Source organism: Sarcophilus harrisii, chromosome 1 (genome assembly GCF_902635505.1).
Source record: "Sarcophilus harrisii chromosome 1, mSarHar1.11, whole genome shotgun sequence".
In the NCBI taxonomy this organism is placed as follows: Eukaryota; Metazoa; Chordata; class Mammalia; order Dasyuromorphia; family Dasyuridae; genus Sarcophilus; species Sarcophilus harrisii.
This window is the reverse complement of record NC_045426.1, coordinates 481,101,084-481,126,308: the sequence shown is the minus strand read 5'-3', so window position 1 is coordinate 481,126,308 and position 25,225 is coordinate 481,101,084. Positions and strand designations below refer to the sequence as shown.

Sequence of the window (25,225 nt, the reverse complement as noted above, 5' to 3'; positions counted from 1 at the left end):
AAGAAGTAAATATAAAACAACTTGATATATTGAAATTTATAAGAAGATAGAGCTGCATTAGGACCTGGGAAAGACACAATATTTTAATGCCCCCAGACTAGATCATTCTCTAAGATTGCCGTAAGATTTTTAGGGCAGGAACCTTCTGCACTGAAGAAAATTTTCTCCCTGGGAGTTACCTATATCAATGAAATCACAAGTCTGGTAATACACACAGTATCTTCCTTTTCTCTCTCCCTCCCTCCTTCTCTCTTTCTCTCCCCCTCCTTCTCTCCCTTTCCCTTTCTCTCCTCTCTTTCTCCCTCCCTTTCTCCTTCCTTCTCTTTCCCTCTTTTTCTCCACCTATGTCTCTCCATATATTAAAAAAATAATAAACTAATAGATGCCACCAGAACTAAGAACAACAGGATGAAAGACAGATTCTAAGATTTAAAGGTATACCAATATGGACTGACCAGTCTTAGGAGGTACACAGTACTCAAAACCGAGGTCCTCAAACAAAGACTGGATGACCACTTCTCAGGAGTGTTGTAGAAAGGACTGTTCTCCACATAAATGTTTGATTAATTGACCTCTGAGATCCATTCCATTTGTGAGATTTGTGATTATATGCTCCTTTAGAGATATATGATCAAGTTGAGCTCTTTCCACTTATCTAATTAAAACTACAGGTGTAAAGAGCTATTTAGCTCACATTTATGTTATTTTTCATCAGACTATGTACAAAAAAGTTCATCTGGAACTTAGAAAATGAGAATAAATCATACTGATAACCCAACAAAAAGCATCTGTGAGAAAAAATTAAAGCACACAAAATCTTTAGAACATTATATTTCATAAAAGACAATGATAAAAAAGTACAAACATTTTCATGAAGAGCAAAATAAAAATCAGAACATGATAGTACACAGTAAGTTCCCAGCATTTCAGTGCATTTTTGTAAAAGCCTTTCACACTTTTATAAGTAAAAGTCTTAAGTACACTTTCTCTTGATATACACCATTGAATCCTTTTTATTTTTCTTCACTAACACACTCATGATTCCACTGCAACAAGACTAGTAGTTTATTGTTTAGTGAGAAAGACAAAAATGAAATATAATGCAGACCAGTAAAGGTCAAATAAAATGAGAAACATTTTGCATTCACTTGTCAGAATATCCTCCCCAAAAAGGGAGGAAGTTCTATTGATTTTTTTCCATTTTGGTTTAAAATGGAAATCAACAATTTGGCTAGGAGAGTAATAGAGACAATCTCTCAAAAAGCAATCATTTTTCCATGCAAACTGAGTGGATAAGGTACAATCATTAATCCCCCACCCTCACCCCTCCAAATATAAGAAAAAAAATTGAAAACTGGATTTTTCAAGTTCATTTCATCTTATATTTGGCATAGGTTTGTTTTACTATTTCTGTCAAGAGTAGAAGCCAGAAAAGATGGAATTTATACTTAAATTGTGAATTAGAAAAGAATCTCAGCAGCAGACAGACAGACCACGTGTACAAAACTTTGCATACTAGTATGCACACCAGTCTTTACATTTCCTTTTTGTAAAAGGCACTGTGTTAACTCCTGCTATAGTGCAGTGGGCACTAAGGACAATTTAAAATCATATCCTCAAGATAGTCTTTTTAAAAGATCCTGGATCAGTATTTAGAGTTTTTCAATTTTTGAGCAATATCCTTTATAATCCTTTAATAGGATAAGCATAATTTAAGCTTAAGCAAAATTGACTTGACTGATTTAAGAACATTGTTTTATATGAGTACATTTGTATACTACTTTAATTTCTCTGGAATAAATTATTTTGTATTTTTAACTATAATTAAGCAACTGGGCAAAATTTGATCCACTAATACTGAACCACATCCATGTTCACTACTTTAACTATAAAATTTATTATCTAGACTTTTTACAAAAAGGTACATACAATTTCCAACTATGTGTACCTGAATGTTTTCAAACATTCAGTTTCAAAACTGAAAAAAAATTAAAATCGTGTCAAAAAACATGTAACGCAAACAAACAAATGTGCCAAGCATGTTACAGTATTATGTTTTCCTTAATACTGCAGTAGATGCATTTAAACGAAAAGACCAAAATGTGGGCAACTCTCAACTTTTTAAAGTTACATTTTCAAAAAGCAATATAAGATTTATACCTCCTTAACACATTCTAAGAAAAAGAAATGTTTCTTTAATGGGAAATAGGAGCCTTCATTCTCTCCATCTGCAACTTCATTCCATAATTGTTGGTGTATTTACTAATTAGACTTTTTTGTTCTAAAAAAACAAAAAATTTAGTGTTATAGGTCTTGATAAATACTATTTTTTCCATCCAGATTCTTTCATTTTATAACAGTAAGAAAATATATTTGATACAAGAGAAAATTGGCCAGAGAATGAAATTCTCAAAGCATTTTAAACAATCATTTTTAAAAGTTTGGCTGACATTTATTTATGCCACAGAAGGAGTGAAAAAGAAATATATTAAAAATAAAAAACATTTCTAAGCAACATAACAGAAATAAATTTATCTCATCTCCTAATTTTATGCCAAAAAATTTTCTCTTTTATCAAAGTTACAGACAGGCTAATGATTTTTAAGATTTTGGTTATGATCCTTTGTGCTGTCAAGGTTGCCAGAGCAAAAACAACTTTAAGGTTACACTCACAACCTGAGATGACCCAGCTATGGATCTTTTCAGAGGAATACATGAAGCAAATATTCAGTTGTAAATAAGGTTGCACATTTTCTAATTCTACAAATACTTATTTTATCTGACATTCGTCATAACATTTAAGGATTAAAAAAAATCTTTGGTTTAAGAAATACTAAGTGACTATGATTGACACAGCTGTCAAAAAAAAGATAGCATGTTGGTATAATTTGCTTTAACATTGAAAAGTTCACTTAAAATTTAAACTAAATATATCATGTTTCTAAATAAAGTGGAACTTTTTTTTATTACCTTAGTGTTAGAGACTTGACTAACACTTACTTATGAACTGACTTATATCAGGCATTTTCTAAAAGTAGCTCTGGGGGAGAAAGGGAATGACATAATTTGACTCATATCTAAATTAATTTCATAACAAGCTCTTTTATGAGTTCTCTCCATAAATGCTCTTTGTTGTTAAATGGAATCAGTAATACCATATGAGTGATCCTTAAATGATTTAGAAGAGGCAGTGTGGTAAAGTGATGTGAGGACTGGACCAATGGTCAGGAGACCAGGATCTGATCTTGATTCTGCCCTTAGATAGATGATCTTGGGCAAGTCAATTCATCTCCATCTGTCCTCATCTGTAAGATGGGCAAGTTGTATTAAATGATCTGGTAGGTCCCTTTCCAGCTATAATTTTCTGAATATATAAAATGTAGACTGAATCAAATTTTTAAAATATTAGTTCCTTCTAATATTTATCTCCACAAAATAGAAAGTTTAATTCTTTATTTAACCCCCCAAACTGATTAGCATAATACAAGCATCGCAGTGTTTCCCATAATTCATTTTTAGAAATAAAAACAAAATTATAATGGGTGGTGGTTTTTCTTTGAAATGAAGACTTTTTTTTTGGCTCTTTTGATATGGAAAGAATAAAAGTGCTGTTCACCAGTAATAAAAACAAAGAAAAAAAAAAACACTACAGTATACAAACACCCAGGAACTTGAGAACATTATTTTAGGCACAGAATCCCTGACACTAACACCAGTGGCACATGTGAAGACACTTAAAATAAGAGGTCCTTTATATTATGATATATAAGAACTTTTAAGATTTTCTTGGTATTATACATGCAATATGCATAAATGATATGGTTGTGATTCAGCAAAACTAGATGAGAAAGTAAGCAAGGAAATTGTCTAAACTTAGCAGGAAGGGAACTACTTAATTTCTTTCCCTTTACCATTAATATCTGATGAAAGCTATGAATCTAATCAATAAAAAAGGCTGGAGGCCTAAAGCTCAAAACTAGTATTACAAGTTACTATCATAGCTGGCCAACAATTATTGACAGTTCCTTCATTTCACACAAGGGTTTACCTCTGCTTGGTAACAAATGTACATTGGTTCTTCCATGCAGACTTTAAAAAATCCTACAAAAAACAAATAAGGGCATGCAGAATTTCAACATATTATTTTTAAAAGCTATTTGACCACATAAATTTACATCACATATATTTACAAAACATTTTTAAAGGAAATAAAGCATTCACTCAAATTAAAATCATAGTTTTTAGTATAAAATTTTTTTTCTGGTAGAAGAGAGCTCTCACTCCTAAGCAATGGTATCTGTTTTCTGCAGTGTTATCCATGTATATAGCTGAGTGGTTTCTTAACACAGAGAATATAGTGAAAGAAGGCTTGGCTGTTAAAAGTTCCATGCTGTAAACATTGAGTATTGGCTGCTGGCATTTCTTCTTTTCGGCAAACAGTGCACTGTCATATACTTTACTTTTCACAGATCTCTCAATAGCCAAAAGGCTTCTATAAATATTTCCCACCAGTGCACACCAAGCATCCAGTCCAACAGTTCATTTGGTCTTGAAGTAATATCCATTTCTTTCAATAATCTTGAACAGGAGCTAAATCTGGAGTGAGGTTTACAGTGATGTTTTTATACAGCCTACTGATCAGTATTTTAGGAGTATATTTTAAATTGTTCAACCCATCAATATACTGACGCTCTCTTGAATACCGTAGCAACTTATATCTGCAGGACAAGAAAGTAGAGAAAATATGGTGAAAATGTATAAAGAAATATAGTGAAGAGTATCTTTAGATACATTTTACATTGAAAATATGAGAAGTCTTTGATATATTAAAAATCTGTAATAATTAAAAATTCACAAATATTTTAAGCCCAAATCTTGGCTTGTAATTACAAACACTTTGCATTTTTAAAAGCTGAAAAAAAGTTGTCCTTTTGCAATGTGATAATCGTAGGTAATTAAATGATTACTATTCTTTATCATGGCATTAATTTTATCGGATTTACATAAACGCTATAAAAAATAAATTTTATATTTATACTTTGTCCTTTGAAATTTACTTGTTCCTTAACACTCAATACCAGATTGTCTTTTTATTTAGAAACTGTGTTAGTGTCACACAAACCTAAAACAAAAGGAACAGAAATTGGGAACTTTTTCCAATCTTGATTTACAACCTACTCTAATGAATGAGGTATATTTTACTTCACACATTCTTGAGAAATCAGGGTACAAGATCAAGTTTAGAAAGAAAATAAGAATCAATAAAGCATTATGAACTTTTTCTAGATGTTGAGGAATCATTTTTACTAGAAACAAATCGAAGTCTTTAATACCATGTGTTTTTACTATAATGGGGGGTATCAATTTTCATTTTATAAATAATAGGAATTTTTAAAGCAAAATCTTTTTACGGGATTTTATCAACATACCAATAATTCTTAAAATGTTTCATATAGCATACAGACCATCTAAATGTGAACATTTTATATTCAGATTTCTAAATATGAACTTACCGTCCTAAAAACTGAACTTCTCCTCGATGATGATGAGGAATGGACTTATATTTTCCTAAGTCTCCCTCAGGTCTTGTAACATTATATCCAGCATAATGAACTCTACAGTTCAAAATATGTGAAGAGAGGAAAATATAAGGAAGTCAAACTTTACACATGGTTTTCAATTTAAATATATAAAGCAATTTCTGAAGAATCTGTTTAAATTTCTGTGAGTAATACTAGACTGCCTCTGTATTGTATTTTAATCTTCTTTTTTCTAATGGTCCAGAAAGGAGAAAAAAAAGGCAATGGACGAGTCAGGAATCAGTTCATGGCAAAACATTTATGAATAACCACCTATAGAATGAATTCAGAAATACTGGAAAGTCTGCTCAATAGATGTTAGGAGACAAAAAGTATAATAATCAATTACAATCAATTCAACAAAGATTTTATTAGAATGCTGTAATTTTATGAACAATTTGGTCCATTCTAACAATAGTCTAATCTGACTTACTTCTATATCTGCTTTGAGCTTTCTGTATGCTATAGAAAAGAACTAGACCACTTGTCTTTCTACACTCAAATAATGATTACAGTAATATAAATTCCCTTTATCAAGCCTAGGTCTATAATTTTTTGATATTGTAAGGAATTTTCATCTACCAATGTAAGTGAGCATTTTTCCTACAATAAATAGTCCTAAAGAGTTACCTGGGGAACTGTAAGAATTTTAAGTGACTTGCTTTGGGTCACACAGACAGTATGTGTCAGAAGAAGACTTTTTTAACCTGGAGTTTCCTATTCAAAGCCAACTTTTTACCTATGACTACATCATACTGACTTTCATCTCAATTAGGCCTCTAGAAATTCATAAAATCAATCCCAAGAATAATTTAACAAACAAAAATCCTTTAATTTTCAGTATTTATGGCTAATTTTCTGTCAAGGTAGCCAGTATATATCAGATGCAGGACATACACAAATTATTTTAATACAAACTGGAAATGGAGAACTGTGCAGGAAGAGAAAAGGAACTATCTCTACTCTTTACTAAAATTATAAGCCCATTGTTCTCTTAATACCTATTCCTCTGGTCTCCTCCAGAACTAAACACAGAAATCAACTCTTCTTTTTCATATCTTTTCAACCTTTCCTTCCAAATATGTCCAATTTTTCCTAATCCTCATAACCTTCCTACCTCATATACCTCCCATTCCATTTCTCTTCTCTCAGATTTCTTGAAACAAATTGTCTGTAATACCTGTATCCTTCTCCCAACTCTTTGTACCTTGGCTTCCTTCCTACCATTCCTTCCTACCAAACTACTCTCTGAACATTCATCTAACACCAATGGGTTTTTGACTCATCGTCTTTGGTATCTCAGAACATAAAACATAAAATTCCTTTTTGAATATTTTCTCCTCCTCTGGCTTTACAAGTGTGCTATTTTCCTAGTTCTGCTCCTATCTAACTAACCATTCCTCTGTGTTTGTCCTCTTCTTGACAACTTATAGTAGATGTTCTCCTAAGAATGTTTTTAGCTCTCTGCCCTGCTCTCACTACACTCTCTTCCTTGACAATCCCATTCTCTCCTAAAGTTTCATCTCTTTTACTACCCCTAGAAAGGATGTGTGAACCATCTCCCCTATGGCTGCATTCATAGCTTTTCAAACCCAAATATCCCTCCCTGACTACTTTTTTTTTATATGTTGTTTCCCTTCTTTTTTTGTTCCAAAAACATTTAAAACACCTCTTTTTGCAGTGGTGAAAAACTAAGAACTAAAGAGGTACCCATAATTTGAGGGACATTAGAGGGACAGCTCAATAAATTATGGTATATGAATGCAATGGAATGCTATTGTACCATAAGAAACAGCTTAAAGGAGAGTTTCATGGAAACCTTAGGAAGATTCATATGAACTAATGCATAATTAAGAGAACAAAACTAGAAGAACAAATTATATCACTCTGAAAAACAAAAACTCTGATCAATGAAATATGCAATGGAATGCTATTGTACCATAAGAAACAGCTGAAGGGATAGTTTCATGGAAACCTTAGGAAGATTCATATGAACTAATGCATAATTAAGAGAACAAAACTAGAAGAACAAATTATACCACTTTGAAAAACAAATACTCTGATCAATGAAATGACCAACATTGGTACTGATGATAAACTATGCTACTCACCTCCTTAAAGAGATGTGATGGATTTAAGATAAAAAATGAAATATATATTCATAGTGGGGAGAATAATTAAATAGATATATTTACTTTACTATGTATATTTGTTATATTTTTCTTTTTTCTAAATGGAAATTTATTGGAGGGAAATAAAACAAGTGCTCATTAACTGAATAATAAAATGAAATTTTAAGAAGTTACATCAACTTGAGGAAAGAAACGAGTTTCATTTTTATATACATATTCCAAGGATTTAGCAAAGGACTTAATATAGTAAATGCTTAAAAATGCTTGTTTTGTTTTATTCTCTTTCATAACAATGGGGGCTGATTGACTTGTCCAGGATGGCAAAGCTTGTTAAGTGTTTGAATGGGATTTGAATTAAGTTACCTGACTCCAGGACCAGTGCTTTATTTACTGTACCAGCTAGCTGCCCCTAATATTTTTTCTTTCAGATGTAGAAGAAGATCAAGTGACCCTGGGCTTCTGAAAATCTACAAAGTTTAGGAGAAATTTGGAGAACTAGGATACTTTATAGTGGATTATATTGTGAGGTTAGATCAGGAATTCAGAGAATCAAGATGCCCTTTGCCCAGGAATTGAGATACATCAAATACCAGTAAGAGTTGGCTCCTCCAGTTTAATTTCTATGTTACACTAGGAGACAGCCAGAGGGAGATCTGACAAATTTCACAACTGTTGGTATCAACATACAAGGTCTAGTTCTGTGCTCCTGTTGGGTTGAGCCAGACAAGTAAAGAGGCAAACTTGTAAAGATTTATTACAAGATTTAATTGTGAACTGACTACACAGAGTAAAACTGAGGTGTGTGGTAAGATACTCAAAAGATAGAAGGGAACATTAAGTCTGATGCTTTGACAGATATAGTAGGTTAGGTTTGACAAGCAGTCACCTATATAAGACAGTCTAATTTTCCTCTTTAAATATTATACTTGACCAAATGGGGAGCTTAGATAATCATGGGTAATAATCAATAGTGGATAGATGGTTATCCTTTCTTAGGTTTGTTAGAGGATCACTTATTATAAAATCTCTCTGCAACTGATCTGAGTATTGGGATGCAAAATGAATTTTATTCTCTCCCTTCATTTTTTAATGTGTTTACTATTTAAACAACCTCTGGGTATTGAGCTAGGAAAAGGATTCCAATGCTTTAATACATTTACTTCTCTAGGTTCTGATTTATTCTAAGAATAAAAATCTCTGTATATTGACTATGGTCACAGGCCACCTTCATAAGTTGAGGAGGGGGACAGACAAGAATACTTAAGGCAAGAGGCAATGAGACTTGGAACCAAGGTGATTTTAGTTGGGAATAGAAAAGAAAAGAGAAATTTGACTAACAGTGGAGAAGTGGAATTGACAATATTTAACAACTGACTGAATGTGTCAGAGTAAATCAGAGGGAAGACTGACATTGAAATGATATATGAGATTCCTAATATGTGAAAAGATAGGGATACCATCAACAAACAGAGAAAATGGCCAGGAGAAAGACAATATATTGAGTTAGGGACAGGCTAAGTTTAAAGTGCTGGCAGAATGTCTTGGAGAAAATTAAATCTAATAAATGGAAAGAGTCAGGGATACAAAAATAGATTTGGAAGATTTTGGAGCAGAAGTGATAACCTGAAGTGAAAATACTGATTAAATTCTCAAAAGAAGAGAAGATAGCCAAGGACATAAGAATGGCCATATTTAGAATTCAGAAGAAAGAAGAATATGCAAGGAAGACAGAGAAGGACAGATTATAGAAGTATAATTGTGAAATCATAATGTCATAGAAGCCAAAGCAGATAGTGATTTTCATTAGAATACACTAGGGTTTTCTTCAGGAACTCCCTCTTCTCTCCTCTTTCCTGTCTCCTATTACTCAGATGACTTGTGCCTCCTTCCCATGATAAAGTGGCCTTGTTCTTTACCAACGCTAAGTCTTCTACTGGTTTAAGCAATCTCATTCCATCCCATCTTTCCCAAAGATTTTCCCCTCGGTCATCTCTTATCTCTCACTCATTTTCAGTCTCTCTCTCTCTCTCTCTCTCTCTCTTTCTCTCTCTCTCTCTCTCTACTGGCTCTTTTCCTGCTTCCTACAAACATGCCCATGTTGCCTTCATCCCCCAAAAATCTAAATCACCCTCATTTGATCCTCCCATTCCTGCTAACTATATCTCTTCTGCCCTTTATAGCTAAAAAGGCCATCTACAATAGGTGCCTCTAATTTCCTCTCACTCTCAATTTAATTTACAATCCAAATCCCAATCTCATCATTCCCCTGAAGTTGTTCTCTCCAAAGCTATCAGCAGATCTCTTAGATGCTAAATCCAGTAGCCTTTCTCAATTCTTATTCTCCCTGATTTCTCTTAAGTCTTTGACAACATTGATCACTTTGGTACAATATTCCTTCTGGCTCTTCTCCTATCTATTTGATGACTCCTTCTCTAGATCTTCTGCTGCATTTTCTTCCAGATTACACTCTCTAACACTAGGTGCTATTCTGGACCTTCTTCTCTTCTTCCTCTATAATACTTCACTTGGTAATCTCATCTCATGGATTTAATTGTAAAATCTATGCTGATGATTCTCAAATTTACCTGTTTTGCCCCAGACCTCTGCCAAGCTCCAATCTTACATCTCCAAATATCTTTTAGACTGCACTGGATGTGCAGTAGACATCTTAAACTTATTATGTCAAAAATGGAACTTATTGTTTTCCCTCCATAGCAACTTTCCCTATAACTGTAGAATATCATCCCTTCAGTCCCTTTGGCTCACAACCTAGGAATTATCCTGGGTTCCTCACTATTTCTCAACCCCAAATCCAATCTGTTACCAAGATCTGCTGATTTCACCATTTCAGCTTCTTATGAATTTGATCCCTCCTCTGTCACTGCAATCAAGCTAGTGTAGGCTCTTATCACCTTATACCTAGATTATTACAATAGCCTATGGGTGGGTCCTGCCTGGTTCAGTTTTCTCCCTACTTTAATCCTTCCTACATTCAATCACTAAAGTGATTTCCCTAAAGTGCAGTCCAATCATGTCACTCTACTCAATAAACTCCAGTGGGCAAAATATAAGTACTCTTTGACATTCATAGCCCTTCATGACCTATCCCCCTTCTATATTTCTAGTCTTCTTATACTTTACTCCCCAACACATAATCATCAATCCAGGGACACTAATCTTCTGGCTATTCCACAAATAATACACTCCACTTTCAATTCTTGGCATTTCTCTGGCTGTTTCCCATGCCTGGAATGTTCTCCTTCCTCTGCTATGACTACTGACTTCTCTGGTTTCCGATCTCATCTTCTATGGGAAAGCTTTCCCAAGCCCTCTTAATTCCAGAGCCTTCTTTCTGTCAATAATGTCCTATTTATATGTCAGCTATAGCTTGCTTTGTATGTATTTATTTACATATTGTTTCCCCCATGAGATTGTAAAGCCCTTAAGGGCAGAGACTATGTTTTGCCCTGCTTAACACAGCTCCTAGTACATAGAAAGCACTTAATAAATATTGATTGATTGACTTTCATTACAATAGAGATCAATGACCTCAAGGAGGATTAAAGAAAGATCATTAAATTTGGTAATAAGGAGGTTATTAGAAATCTTGGAGACCATCAAGAAAGGACTGAGAAATAATTGTGTAATTGAGAGGCAGCAACAAATAGACTTGCTTTAATGAAACAAACTATTTCCTCATTAATAGCAAAAGAGATTTGAACTCTTGCATTAAATAAAGAATTTCTACAGTCAAGATACATACCTATTCCAGAGATCATCATCTTCTCCTCCCCATCCCCAGAAAGCATTAGGAAATCCATTGATCTTTTTAAACTGCTCCACTGTCAGTCCACTTACACCACCAAAAAACTCATTATATGGAAGACTGAAAAATAAAGAGGTAAAATTTCTTCTAAGCATTAAAATTTACCCAGGAATTTTACATGCAAATAAGAGTTTTCATTTTATAAATGCATAAGTATAACTTGGGGAGGCGAATAACCTTACTTTCAGGATGAAAATTTACTTTGAAAATATCAGTCTTGGTGGAAATGGATATCTTCGACAAAGAGAAGATCTAACTCAATTGATCAATGGTGGACAGAGGCAGCTACACCCAGAGAAGGAACACTGGGAAATGAGTATAAACTGTTTGCATTTTTTACCCAGGTTATTTTTACCTTCTAAATCCAATTCTCCCTGTGCAACAAGAGAACTGTTTGGTTCTGCACACATATATTGTATCTAGGATATACTGTAACATGTTTAACATGTATAAGACTGCTTGCCATCTAGGGGAGGGGGTGGAAGGAGGGAAGGGAAAAGTCGGAACAGAAATGAGTGCAAGGGATAATGTTGTAAAAAATTACCCAGGCATATGTTCTGTCAATAAAAAGTTTAAAATAAAAATAAATAAATGAAACTGAAAAAAGAGAGAGAGAGAGAGAGAAAGAAAGAGAGAGAAAAGAAAATATCAGTCTTAGGCAGCTAGATGGCACAGTGGATAGAGCACCAATCCTGAAGTCAGGAGGACCTGAGTTCAAATTTGACTTTAGACACTAAATACTTCCTAGCTGTGTGACTGTGGGCAAGTCACTTAAACCCAATTGCCTCAGGGGAAAAAAAATTACACATACACATATATTACATATATATGTGTGTGTATATATATATATATATATATATATATAAATCTTCATGATATTAGTTCCAGAATAAATGAGTTGTTAAAATATTCATAAGACCTATCATTGTTATTTCAACATATAAAAGTTTATGGTATATATACATATATAAATTGATAACTAAAAATTATCAATAAATAGAGCATTTTAATACTACAGTGAGAGGGGGAAAATGCTCTTCAAAAGTACGTGTTAAGTCACAAAAATAGAAGTGTAAAACTAATTTTTAAAATTTTTATTTCATTTTCATTTTATGGAATAAGACATTTTCATAACATGGTCTAATAAAAAATGATAATACATGAAATTACAAAGATATTATGTACAACTTCTTATTCCTTTTAAATATATAATAGTTATCATGTAAATTTCTTTTTTTCCCCTTTTTTCCCTCTCCCTACTCTACATATGGCTACTATTAGAATTCTGTGTATAATGTGTGTAAAATCATTCTATACATGCTTCTATTATTATTCTTTCTGTGGATACAGATAACATCTTCTTTCATATGTCCTTTGAAATTAATTTGGGTTTTGGTAATAGGCAAAATGACTTATTCACTTAAAAGTTGTTCTTAAAACAACAATACAATGTTCTATTTCTTCTGCTCATTTTGCTCTTCATTATTTTGTACAAGATTATCCATCTATTTCCAAGGTCATTAAGCTCATCATTTCTAAGTAATGATGCTAATACAAAGTGATTCCCTCCCAACTACTACTAATTAGTGTTTATTAAGTACTTACTAAAGGATTCAAACCCAGAGCTTTCTGACTCCAAGTTTTCCTGCTATGCCATAATAACTTGAGCTGGTTATTTCTTACTTACTTTGAAAAAAGAAATTTTGGAAACATTATAATGAAGGGATTTTTTTAGTGTACTGTAGTGTCTCTGGGGAAATTGTTCTCTATTTCTTCATTATGTATTAAGATAACCCTGGGTTCTTCAATTCAATAAATATTTATAAATACTACATACAAGACACTAGGGGCAGAGGACTCTCCACACACACACACACACACACACACACACACACACACACAGAAAATCCCTGACCTCAGGAAGCTTATATTCTACAGAGATGACCAAGATGACCTTTTGTTAGAAAGGGAGCAAGAGACCAGCAACAGACTATATATTTAGTTTTCTGAAGGCCAGCCAAATCACAGGTAAAAAGCGCTCATTCCCAGTAAAATGGCTACTATGAGATGAAATTCTTTGGTCACATCAACGAAGCAACAAAAAGTACACAATGGCTCTTAGTTCCTTTTTTGTTTCTTAAGCCACAGGGAAAAGACAAAATTAAAAATGGCCAGAGCATTTTCTAGCTCTTTGGCCAATTATAAACTGAACTATTCCCATTTCCTACTTCTTCATTTGGGTGGAAAATGACCCCTCTTTTATTTTATCAAGTCAAATATACATTTAGGCATATATTCTGCATGGGCAACAAAAATAAAAACTAAGATTCACAGTAGCAGACTTAGTAGTGACAAAGAAGTTAAAATAAAGTAGATATTCATCAACTGAGGAATGGCTAAGCAAACCTGAACAAATGTAGTGGGATATTATTTTGCACTAAGAAATTATTAATTTATATTGTTCTGTAAGAAATGACCAGCAAGATGAATACAGAGAGGCTAGGAGAGACTTGCGTGAACTGATGCTAAGTGAAATGAGCAGAACCAGGAGATCATTATATACCTCAACAACGATACTACTGTATGAGGATGTATTCTGATGGAAGTGGATTTCTTCGACAAAGAGAAGATCTAATTCAGTTCCAATTGATCAAGGATGGGCAGAAGCAGCTAAACCCAAAGAAAGAACACTGGGAAATGAATGTAAACTGCTTGCATTTTTGTTTTTCTTCCCAGGTTATTTATACCTTCTGAATCCAATTCTCCCTGTGCAACAAGAGAACTGTTCAGTTCTGCATACATATATTGTATCTAGGATATACTGTGACCTATTTAACATGTATAGGACTGGATGGAGGGAGGGAGGGGAAAAAATCGGAACAGAAGTGAGTGCAAGGGATAATGTTGTAAAAACATTACCCTGGCATGGGTTCTGTCAATAAAAAGTAATTTTAAAAAAATGAAAAAAAGAAATTATTAATATAAAAAATTCTGAGAAACACAGGAAGATTTTATGAAAGGAGAGTAAGATAGTATCAGAATTTCAATAGACTATAGCAATATCATAATGAAAAGATCCTTAAAAGGAAGCTGAACTCTTAAGTAACAATGTTCTAAGTAACCTAATGTTCTAAGAGAAACTAATAACAAAACATAATTCTCTCTCCCCTGCAAAGAGCCAAAAGCTAGCATTATTTATATTAGACAATATATCTAGTATTTCTTCCTTGATTTTCTTTCTGGCAAGGCATGATTCAATCTGGAAGGGTAATGAAGGTACTTCCAAAAGTGACTATTTAAAATAAAAGGCATGGCTATATATTTTTTAAACTTAAGGTGTATTTTTTCCTCTGATAAGAAATAATAGTAGGATTTTAGTGGAGATGCTAGGACAGAGTAAATGTTTATAAATTTAAAATGTCTGGCCTTACTTTCCTAAATTTTTCTTTCCCCACTAGAAATTTGTTATGTATTCTATCCACTTGCACATACAAGTCTTTTGTCCCATGTTCCATCTTATTGAAGATTTCATTTGTTTTGTTTTGTTTTTGCATTTTTTATCATTCTCTCAGGTAAAGCAATGAAAGGCTCTGGAGTACTAAAGTTAGTGCAGGAGAGTTGTAGTGACAAGGCTGAATTCAGAGTTATTTGAATTACCAGTTTATCAAGCCAGGTATCTGATTCCTTTTAAATCATTCAGCATCTTCCCAGAGGGAGTAAATGGAAACCATTTCATGACATGAATAGCTTATTCTGTTAATACAATAATCATGCGCAGTGTATTAAATTTAAAAGTATGGCTTATTCAAACAATAATTCCACAGTGGCTAAACAAATTTATCTTTGAATGTTTTTGCTGTTTTTTGGTTTGTGTCCAACTCTGTGTGACCCCATTTGAGGTTTTCTTGGCAGATGCCACTTCCATTTCATTTTACAGATGAAAAAATTTAGACAAACATAGTTAAGTGCCCAGAGTCACACAGTTATTAAATGTCTGAGGTCGGATTTGAACTCAGATCCTCCTGACAGTAGGTCTGGGCCACCTCCCTTCCCTTTGAATACTTATCTTTTGTTAGAAGGGAGCTACAAGCTGTTCAATTTCAATAATAAGAAGAGGTCACATTTGTAGACAGCTTTACAGTTTCACAAGATATTTTCCTCAAAAGAACACTGTGAAGTAGGCAAAGAATTGTGATTTCCATTTTTATTAACAAGTAAACTGAGGTTTGTAAAGGTTTGGCAACTTACCAATGGCCACTCAGTTGTTAAGTATCAAAACTGGCACTTGAAACAGATTTCTTGGCTCTAAGGTTTCACTACACACATTTACTACTATATACACACTTGTTCCACTACACCAAGTTGCAATGTTAGATTTATAAACCTTACTGAGACCCTCAAACATCTGTATTAAAATCACCAAAAACTGCAAGGGGTCTTAGACATTCTGTCAATACAACTCCCTCATTTGAGAGGTTGAATGATTTGCCCAATGTCATGCAAACAGTAAGTATCTAAGGAAAGAATTTAACTCCTTTAGTTCCAGAACCAGTGCTCTTCCACTGAACAAACAGGAAACTGTACTCTGCTAAAGTATTTCAGTTCAACTAAAACATGTCATTTTATACAAGCTACCTTGAAAAGCCCTAGTGCACAATGTTAGGTACAACAAAGATCTAAATCTCAAGACAGTTACAATCTAATAGGGAGCCAGCACACATATACAAAGAACTACATTAAAAGAAAAAACATAATTAAATTTTAAAATTAATTGATTGATTGATTAAAAACATAATTAAAGAAAAAATAAAGAAAAAGTCCAAGACATATTCAATGAGAAGTTTGCACAGGGAGGCAGGTTTCAAGGCCCACAGTCACACAGTCAGGGCTTAAATCCATATCCCCAAGTCATGCTCTTTCCAATTACCTACTTTATTTATTTAACAGTTGAACACCTTTCTTATTTTCATAAACAGGAATCACAACACACATGACCTCCATAGAAATGTTTCTTTAAAGGATATTATTAACAAAGTTTGGAAGTCCACAATTAAAAAAAAAAAAAAAAAAAAAAAAAGGAAACTTTGGACAAAATGCAGAATAAAATCCCTCAGTAATGAAATGACCAGATAAAGAAAGATTAAAGAAATTCGAACCACATAGGATCAGTAAGCCCAAAATAATGAAGAATAATGAACAAATAATGTGTGGATGACAGATAACCTGTGGATGATAGATAACCTGCTAGTCTTCATCTTCAATAAAGACAAGCAAAGGGAGAAAAGATCTAAATTAGATAGAAGGAAGAGCTTTTCTGGCAGAAGCTTTCAGAGTCACTGAAATAAGCTCAATTTAATTCAATATTTACTGAGCTTCTAAAATAGCAAAAACTAGATGGTCCCTGCTCTGAAACAGATTGCATTATACTAGAGAGAAACAATACATAATACCAAAAAATTACAAAGTTGCACAAAGTAATTCACATGCATGTGAATCTGTGGAAAAAAGATTAGGGCAGGTTTTCTATGAGAAGTAGCACTTGAACTAAGCTTTGAAGTCTGAGATGTAGAGAGAGGGCATTCCAGGTGTGGTAGAAAGCCAATGCAAAAGCATAGAGATGGGAGATGAAATATTATATGTAAGGAATAGCAAGAAATTGGTTTTACTGGAGCATAGACAGAACAATAGTGTGCAATAAATGGAAATGTAGGTGGGAGGCAGATTGTGAAAGACAAAATGCCAAACAGGAGGTTATATTTTATCCAGAGACAACTGGAATTTATTGAGTAGGAGATGATGTAAATACCTGAGGAATACCAATTTGGCAGCTGTACAGAGGAACAATTGTTGAGAAGAGACAAAGATTTTATATACATATATATATATATATATGCATTATATATGTATTACACACATATCTATATAAAAACACATGCATATACACATATATATTCATATATATATATATATATATATATATATATATATATAAATGATTTAAGGTTCAGAGTATTTTACATTTGTAATCTTTTCACAGCTGGGAGACAAGTAGAATGCTGAACTTAGGTAAGGAAATCCAAGTTCATACTCTACCTCAGAAACTTACTAGTTTTCTCACCTTTGGCAAATCACAAACTGTATAAATCTCAGGAAAATGTGGATAGTCATAGCCCCTAGCTCACAAAATCGTTGCAGTATTTGACACTGCCAATCACCTTGTCCTCTGGAATACCCTCACCTCTTTGGATTTTTATAACATAACTCTTTTCCTTTTCCTCCTATCTGTCTGTCTGCTCCTTTACAACATTCACATTACACATATAATTCTAAATACTTATTGAATTGAATACTCCCTTAGAAAATATTGGGGCTCTTTAGAATGGACAATATTTTGGGGAAAAGCCACTCTGGATCCTTCTGCCTAAAAGATACTACCTATTCATTCACCTCTTAGAATCCCTGATTTTTGTGTAGTGAATAGAGCACCAGCCCTGAAGGCAGGAGGATTGAGTTCAAATCTAACCAAAACACTTAATACTTCCTAGCTGTGTGACCCTGGGCAAATCACTTAACCCCAATTGCCTCATTAAAAAAAAAAAAAAAAAATCCCTGATTTCCTTGAAGACTCCTTGATAGCACCTTAAAATTTTGACTTTTTCTCTTAATTGATGATAAAGAATTTTAGAATTTCTAGTGCACTCCTGTTTTAGGGATTCCATTCTGCATTATTCTTTATTAACTTTAATCAAGTGATATGGCATTCACATTTTCCACTACCTGTACTATACAGATACTCACATCATCTTGTCCACAAAATTTAAATAGTTTTTCAAGTTCACATGGCTGACAAAGTCATATAATTCTAAAACAGTAGTCTGCCGTCATTCTCCCACTAAAGAAACTCCCATGGCTCCCTAATGCCTTTAGGATAAAACTCCTAGCTGTATAACCCTAGGCAAGTCACTTAACCCCAAATGCCTCAGCAAGAAAAAAAAAAAAAAAAGATAAAACTCCTCTGTTTTCCTTCAAAGTCCTTTACCATCTAGACTTGGGATGTTTTGGGTATTGAAGTGAAGAAAGTGAGCCCTGTAGTCAGGAGAACCTGAGTTCAAATTTGACCTCAGATACTACACTTACTAACTGTATGACCCTGGGCAAGTCACTTAACCCTCTTTGTTTCAGTTTCCTTGTCTATAAAGTGAACTAGAGAAGGAAATGGAAAAACCACTTCTGTATTTTTGCCAAGAAAACCCCAAATGAGGTCCTAAAGAGTCAGACATGATTGAAATAACTGAAATAATCTTTCTATATTTAATATTTATTCACCTCCATTTACTATATTCCAGTCAAATTAGCCCATTTGTTGCCTTTTGCTCATGATCTCCTCCCTCCTGTTTTCCCACCTTCAAAAAGTCTGTCCTCTATACTTCCTTCACATTCACTCTGAGAATCCCTCTTGAGAGCATGGCTCAAACATCACCTCCCATGTGAGATTTTTTATGATCCCCTTATCTCCTAGCATCTACCCCACCCAATTACCTTCCATTATTTACCTTGTACTTAATTTCTATGTACATTATATTATATACAGTACATATACAGAAATACACACATACACAAATATATACAATTCACCACACTATGCTATTAGGTAGATTCCTCTTTTCAGTGGGGGTGAGGAGGTAGGTTAGATGAATTCTAAGGTCCTTCTACCTCTAAGATGGATTGTCTGTCTTCCATGTCTGGACTACTCTATCTTTTCACTGAGATTCTTAGAATCCCTGATTTTCTTCAAAATTCAGCTTAAGCCCCACCTTCCGAAGGAGACCCTTCCTAGTCCCCTGCCCTCAGCTGTTATCTGTATGAATTTTCTAAATACCTATTTATGTAAATACTGTCTGCTCCCATTTGAATATGAGCTCCCTGATGCCAGAAACTAAATTGCCTTTTTTTCTTTTTTTCTCAGGACTCAGTATATAGTAAGCATTTAATAAATGCTTGTTTATTTATTGACTAAAGATTCAATTCAAATATTATGCAGACATCTTCTCTATCCTAGCTGCTAATTTCTTTCTGTCAAAGGCTATTTGTCATCTGCTTTGAATATGTGTTGTATATATCTACATCTCTAGAGTGCCCCAAAAGTCTTAGTATAATTTTAAGTTTTAACAGGTTAATGAATTCCTGAAGATATAATTGTAGGACCTAGAATTCTAGTCCCTAAGAATTGCCTGCTGATTCATCTCGAAGACTCAAGGCTCCTGAATATGCAAAGTGCTGGACAAAAGTCCCGAATAGATGTTAAAATGTAATGCCTTTTAAAAACTGCACAAAGACCTTTGGGACACCCTATAAATGTAAAAGTTCTCTTTCCCATTCGAATATATGCTGCTTATATGGGAACCATGCCCAAAGGGCTATCAAAATGTGCAAACCTTTTGATCCATCAGTGTCTCTACTGGGCCTGTATCACAAAAAGATCATTAAAAAAAGACCCACATGTGCAAAAATGTTTGTGGCAGCCCTTTGTGTAGTGGCAAGGAACTAGAAACTGAGTTGGATGCCCACCAGTTGGGGAATGGCTGAATAAGTTATGGTACATGAATATTATGGAATATTATTGTTCTGTAAGAAATGATCAGCAGGATGATTTTAGAGAGATCTTGAGAGACTTACAGGAACTGATGATGAGTGAAGTGAGTAGAATCAAGAGAACAATGTACACGGCAACATCAGGATTATATGATAATCAATTCTGGTGGATGTGACTCTTTTCAACAATGAGATAATTCAAGCCATCCAATGGATGTGTGATGGAAAGCCATCTGCATCCAGAAACAGGACTATGGGGACTGAATGTGGATCACAATATAGTATTTTCACCTTTTTTGTTGTATGCTCGCTTTTCGTCTCCTTTTTCTTTTTTTTCCTTTTTGATCTGATGTTTTGGTGCAACAAGATATTTGTGGAAATATGAATAGAAGAATTGCACATGTTTAACCTATACTGGATTACTTACTGTCTAGGGAGGAGTTGGAGGGAAGGGAGGGAGAAAAAAATTAGAACACAAGATTTTGCAAGAGTGAACATTAAATGTATAGGATTACTTGCCATCTGGGGGAGAGGGTGGAGAGAGGGAGGGGAAAAATCGGAACAGAAGTGAGTGCAAGGGATAATGTTGTAAAAAATTACTCTGGCATGGGTTCCGTCAATAAAAAGTTATTTTTAAAAAAGAGTTAACATTAAAAACTCTCTCTGCATATATTTTGAAAATAAAAAGCTATTATTTTTAAAAATTACAAGATGAACTATAAAATCTGAAAAAATATATGCTTCTTGAGGTCAGATCTTTTTCACTTTTGTAGTCATAAACCTAGTACTCAGATAGTACCTCCTGGCATGTTGTAGGCACTTAATAAATGCTTGTTTATTGTTTGTTAAGAGACTAGGATGCTGTGGAACTGGCAATCAGAGAAGTATATAGGTCCTAAAGATATAAAGTGTGGCAATTCAGTTTCTCATACAGCTCATACTACTGAAAGAACAGCTAACAATGAATTAGTTGATTTCAGGGAATAGTGCTATTATGAGAGCATTTGGCAGAGCATGAAACAAGCCTTTATTTGGGATGGAGGATGAGTGTTACTGGGTATGGAAAGAGCAGTTTGTGTGAATTGGGGAAGAGATGACAACTGGGAATTATAGGGCAGCTGTGATATTATCCATAATGTTTTCTTTGGTATACCTCTTTGTAAAGTGATCATTATTAATGGGGTGAAGAGAGGAACAGAAGGAAGGGTCTCAGATATTGGCAATAGTCTAAGATGCATCTTGTCATTCTACTGAACAATCTCCAATAGCACAGACCAGTGTCGAGTATGAGAACTACTGAAGTGTTATTTCAGAAGTCTAATGCCTACCTAAATTTTATCAATGAATTCTGTTGCAGCTCCCATGCCTAGAAAAAGGTATTAGTAATAGTAATCAATTTTTACGGCATTTCCCAGATCCCAAGAGTTCATATTTCTAAGTGGAGAGCTTTCTGGAAAAATAAAATAATTCAATTAAATCTGTTCATGGCCTAAATTTGTGTCTTAACTCTTCTGAGTCAGTTTTTACCCCTTAAAGCAAGGGTTCTTATTCTAGGTTCCATGAAACCAAGAAGTCTATAAAGTTAGATAGGAAACTAATTCCATCTTTATTTCAATATGACGGGTTTCCTTTTTAGTTCCCTGGTCCTATAATGTAGTGCTAAATTTTGTGACATAGGGGAAGAAAGCTAAGAACTAGTCTGGCAGAGTTTAGAAGACAAGGGAGGTGGATCTCATGAACTAAAGTTCTACAGAAATAAGTAAACCAAGGGTGGGAAGTTATCAAGAATGAAATTCTGAAGACTCAACTGTGGCCTAGAATAGTCTCTAGTAGCTGCCTGCTGATTCATTCCATAGAAGCAAGGCTTGTCAATAGACAAAATACTGATCAAAAGTCCTTCATGAAGGTTAAGTTCTTTATTACTGTATCTATGGAATGTTTTTTTTAAAAGCAAGTGTTCTCGACTTCTGGGGAGTCATGAACATTTTGGAAATATGGTAAAACTTAAGGACGACTCAGAAATAAAAGTTTTCACACACATAAAATAACACAAATGAAACTAATTCTATTGAAATGAAGATGCAATTATTTCCCCATCCAAATTCATAGATTCCCTGGATGAATTAATAATAATTCAGTTCTGGGGACAATGACTAGAGTTCATGTTAGCTTAGAATCATTTGAAGAAACTTGAGACATTTAGTTTGAAAAGACAAGGCTCATATGAATATGATAGTGAGTTTTCAAGTCTGAAAGACTACCACTAGGTGAAAGAGGGATGAGATTCATTCTGTTTAGTCCCAGAAGAAATGACTAAGAACAATGAACAGAAATCGCAAAGAGACAAAAGTAAGGTTGATATAAAGAAAAACTGGCTTACATTAAGAGCTGTACAAAAATGGAAGAGCCTGCTTCAGAGCATATAGGGATTTCTTCTTATTGGAGTTCTTTAAGGAAGGGCTGATTGACCACTTTGTCACATAAGTTGTAGAGGAAATTCCCTTGTTAACTAGGTGGAACAGTGGATAGAATGCTGGATTAAGAGTTAAAGGTCCTCAATTCAAAACCTCTCTCAGAGACTTTCTAACTATGTGATGCTGGATAAATTACTTACTTAATCTTCTCTCAGTCTCAGTTTCTTAATCTGTAAAATGGGATAAAAATGGCATCTATCTCACATGATCATGTTTGACATGAGGACCAAATGAGATAATATATGTAAAGTTTTTTTTCAAATCTTTTAAAGCACATTATAAATGGTAGCTTCCTTTTTTCCCATGTATGAGCTGGACCACTAATATCTTTTCCAACTCTGAAATTCTTTGTTACAAGCCAAATAATGCTATACAGTTATTATTAATATTTTATAAATATATTGTCCCAAGGAAATGGTATATTACTTACATGTACATGTATTTGTCCAGCTTTGCTGCAAAATGACGTGGCATTTCCCCACATCCATAGTAGTTTCGGTCATTTTCTGGTAAATGATCCACATCATGAAAAATTATACAATCCCACATCATATCTTTCATAGCTTCTTTAAATCCAACATTAAAGAGCATCGCACGATTAAAAGGTTGAGTGCCAGTCTTTAAGGAGAGAAACCAAAGAGAAGACAAATTATAAGTACAAGAAAAATAGACTGATCTCATCATACTAAAGAGGAAGCAAATTTATTACAAAGTTCCAAGGTCAAGATTTTTATTCCTTGTAAAACTCAATGACATTAAATGAAATGACAAATAGCAAGAAAAGTTTTAAAAGGTGCCACTGATTGATTGAAATATAAAAATAATAAATACTTTAGAGTATAAATGTTCAAGTACTAGTTAAAATTACCTTTATCATATTTGAGTATTTTGATAACATCAAATGAAATGGAATAAAATATTTGTTGTCACTATTGGGCTCTATTGAATCAAAATGGAGGACTTTATTTTCCCACCAAATTTTCCAAACCATCTAGTTTATTCATAACAGAAATTTTTATTTTCAACTTGAAAATGTAATTAGGAATTAAAAGTGGAATTCTTTTATAACAAAGGCACAAAGATTTTGTATTTAATTACTTATACTATCAATAATTACTTACACAATCAATACACTTAAAAGCTAAGAGAATTAATTTGTATTATTGAAGATATTTTAAAATCAGTGAGCATTTATCAAAATTTCAGGACACTATGTTAAGTACCAGGGATAAAAAAAAAAGTCAAAAAATGGGCCCTGCTCTTAAGGAGCATTCACTCTAATGGGAATAGATAACATGAAAATATCCAGGTTCATATAAAATATAAACAAAGTATATGAAAGTAATTTCAAAGAAGTCTCATGTCGAAGGTAAGATTTATGTTGGCCTTGAAGAAACCTAGGAAATAAAGAAGAAATTATGAGGAGGCAAATAATTTCAGGAATGGGGGAATAGCTTTAAAAAAAAAAAAAAAAAAAAAAAAGGCACCGAAATGGGAGAAGAAGGAACATGTTTGAGGAGCTGTAAGGAGGCCAGTGTAACAGAATGTAGAGTACATGAAGAAAGTATAACATAGGATGGTCAGAAAAGTAGGAAGGACCCAGAATATGAAGAACTTCAAATGCCAAATGAAGGACTTTTTATTTGACCATGAAGCTAACAGGAAGCCACTGAAGTTCACTGAACAAAGTTTGATATGGTCGGGCTTGTGCTTTAGAAAAGGCTACTTGGCAGCTGAGCAGAAGATAGACTAGAATAGAGAGAGACTTAAAGCAGGAAAACCAGTTGGAAGATTATTGCAGGTAGTCCAGGAAAGATATGATGAAGATCTGACCCAGGTTTGTAAATTTGTGAGTGGAGAGAAGGGTACATATACAAGAGATTCTGTAAAGGAAGAAATTACAAGATTTGGTAATAAATTGGATATGTGGAGTAAGAGTCAAGCCAAAGTCAAGAATTGTAACAAATTTGTGGACTGGATTACTAGGGAAATAATAATACCTTTGACAATGATAGAAAAGGTTTTTTTGTTTTTTTTTAATTGCCAAAGACAACATTAAAATATAAATAAGGTGTCCCAAAAGTCTTAGCCCAGCTTTAAATTGTGGTAAGACTTTTGGGACACCCTGTGTATTTAGTGGATAATTGACAATAATATAGTGCTTTAAGTTTTGCTGTAAATTTGCAGGCATTTGGTAATTGCAAAGCACTGTTCAAAACATTTGTTGAAACATTTGCCTTCATGAAAACAACATTCTTCAAAAACATTTCCTGATGAAAAATGGAAGAAGTTACAAATGAATGAAATAGAACACGTAGTCAACACTAAAATCACTGGACCAAAGCTAAGATACTCACATAAGTTCATTTTGGCTTCTATCACTGTGACTAGAAATTACATAACTTTTGCAAGCCTCTTCCTTGTAAAAACAAAATGGTAAAATGGACAAATGAGTCATACAGGATTCATTGTCTAATTATTCTGACACTTATATATGATAAAGATCATGGATAGAATAAGGTTACATACTACCAGTTAGATGATTCTAATGACTAATAGTCACCTTAGACTTTGTCCAAACAACTGGCTACCACACCTCTTGATTATTTCTTAAATTATTTC

At 33.7% G+C, this 25,225-nt stretch overlaps 1 protein-coding gene across 1 annotated transcript in view; it reads right to left on the bottom strand.

Annotated features, from left to right (window-relative positions):
* Positions 1-814: 814 nt before the first annotated feature.
* Positions 815-25,225, bottom strand: part of B4GALT6 (beta-1,4-galactosyltransferase 6) — a 77,714-nt gene continuing 53,303 nt past the window's right edge. Inside the window, exons 6-9 of the mRNA XM_003759809.3 lie at positions 23,034-23,221; positions 11,475-11,597; positions 5,514-5,615; positions 815-4,718 (exon numbers count right to left, since the gene is read on the bottom strand). Of these exons, the coding sequence (XP_003759857.1) occupies positions 4,571-4,718; positions 5,514-5,615; positions 11,475-11,597; positions 23,034-23,221 (561 nt within the window). The 3' untranslated portion in view covers positions 815-4,570. The remainder of the gene's footprint in view (positions 4,719-5,513; positions 5,616-11,474; positions 11,598-23,033; positions 23,222-25,225) is intronic.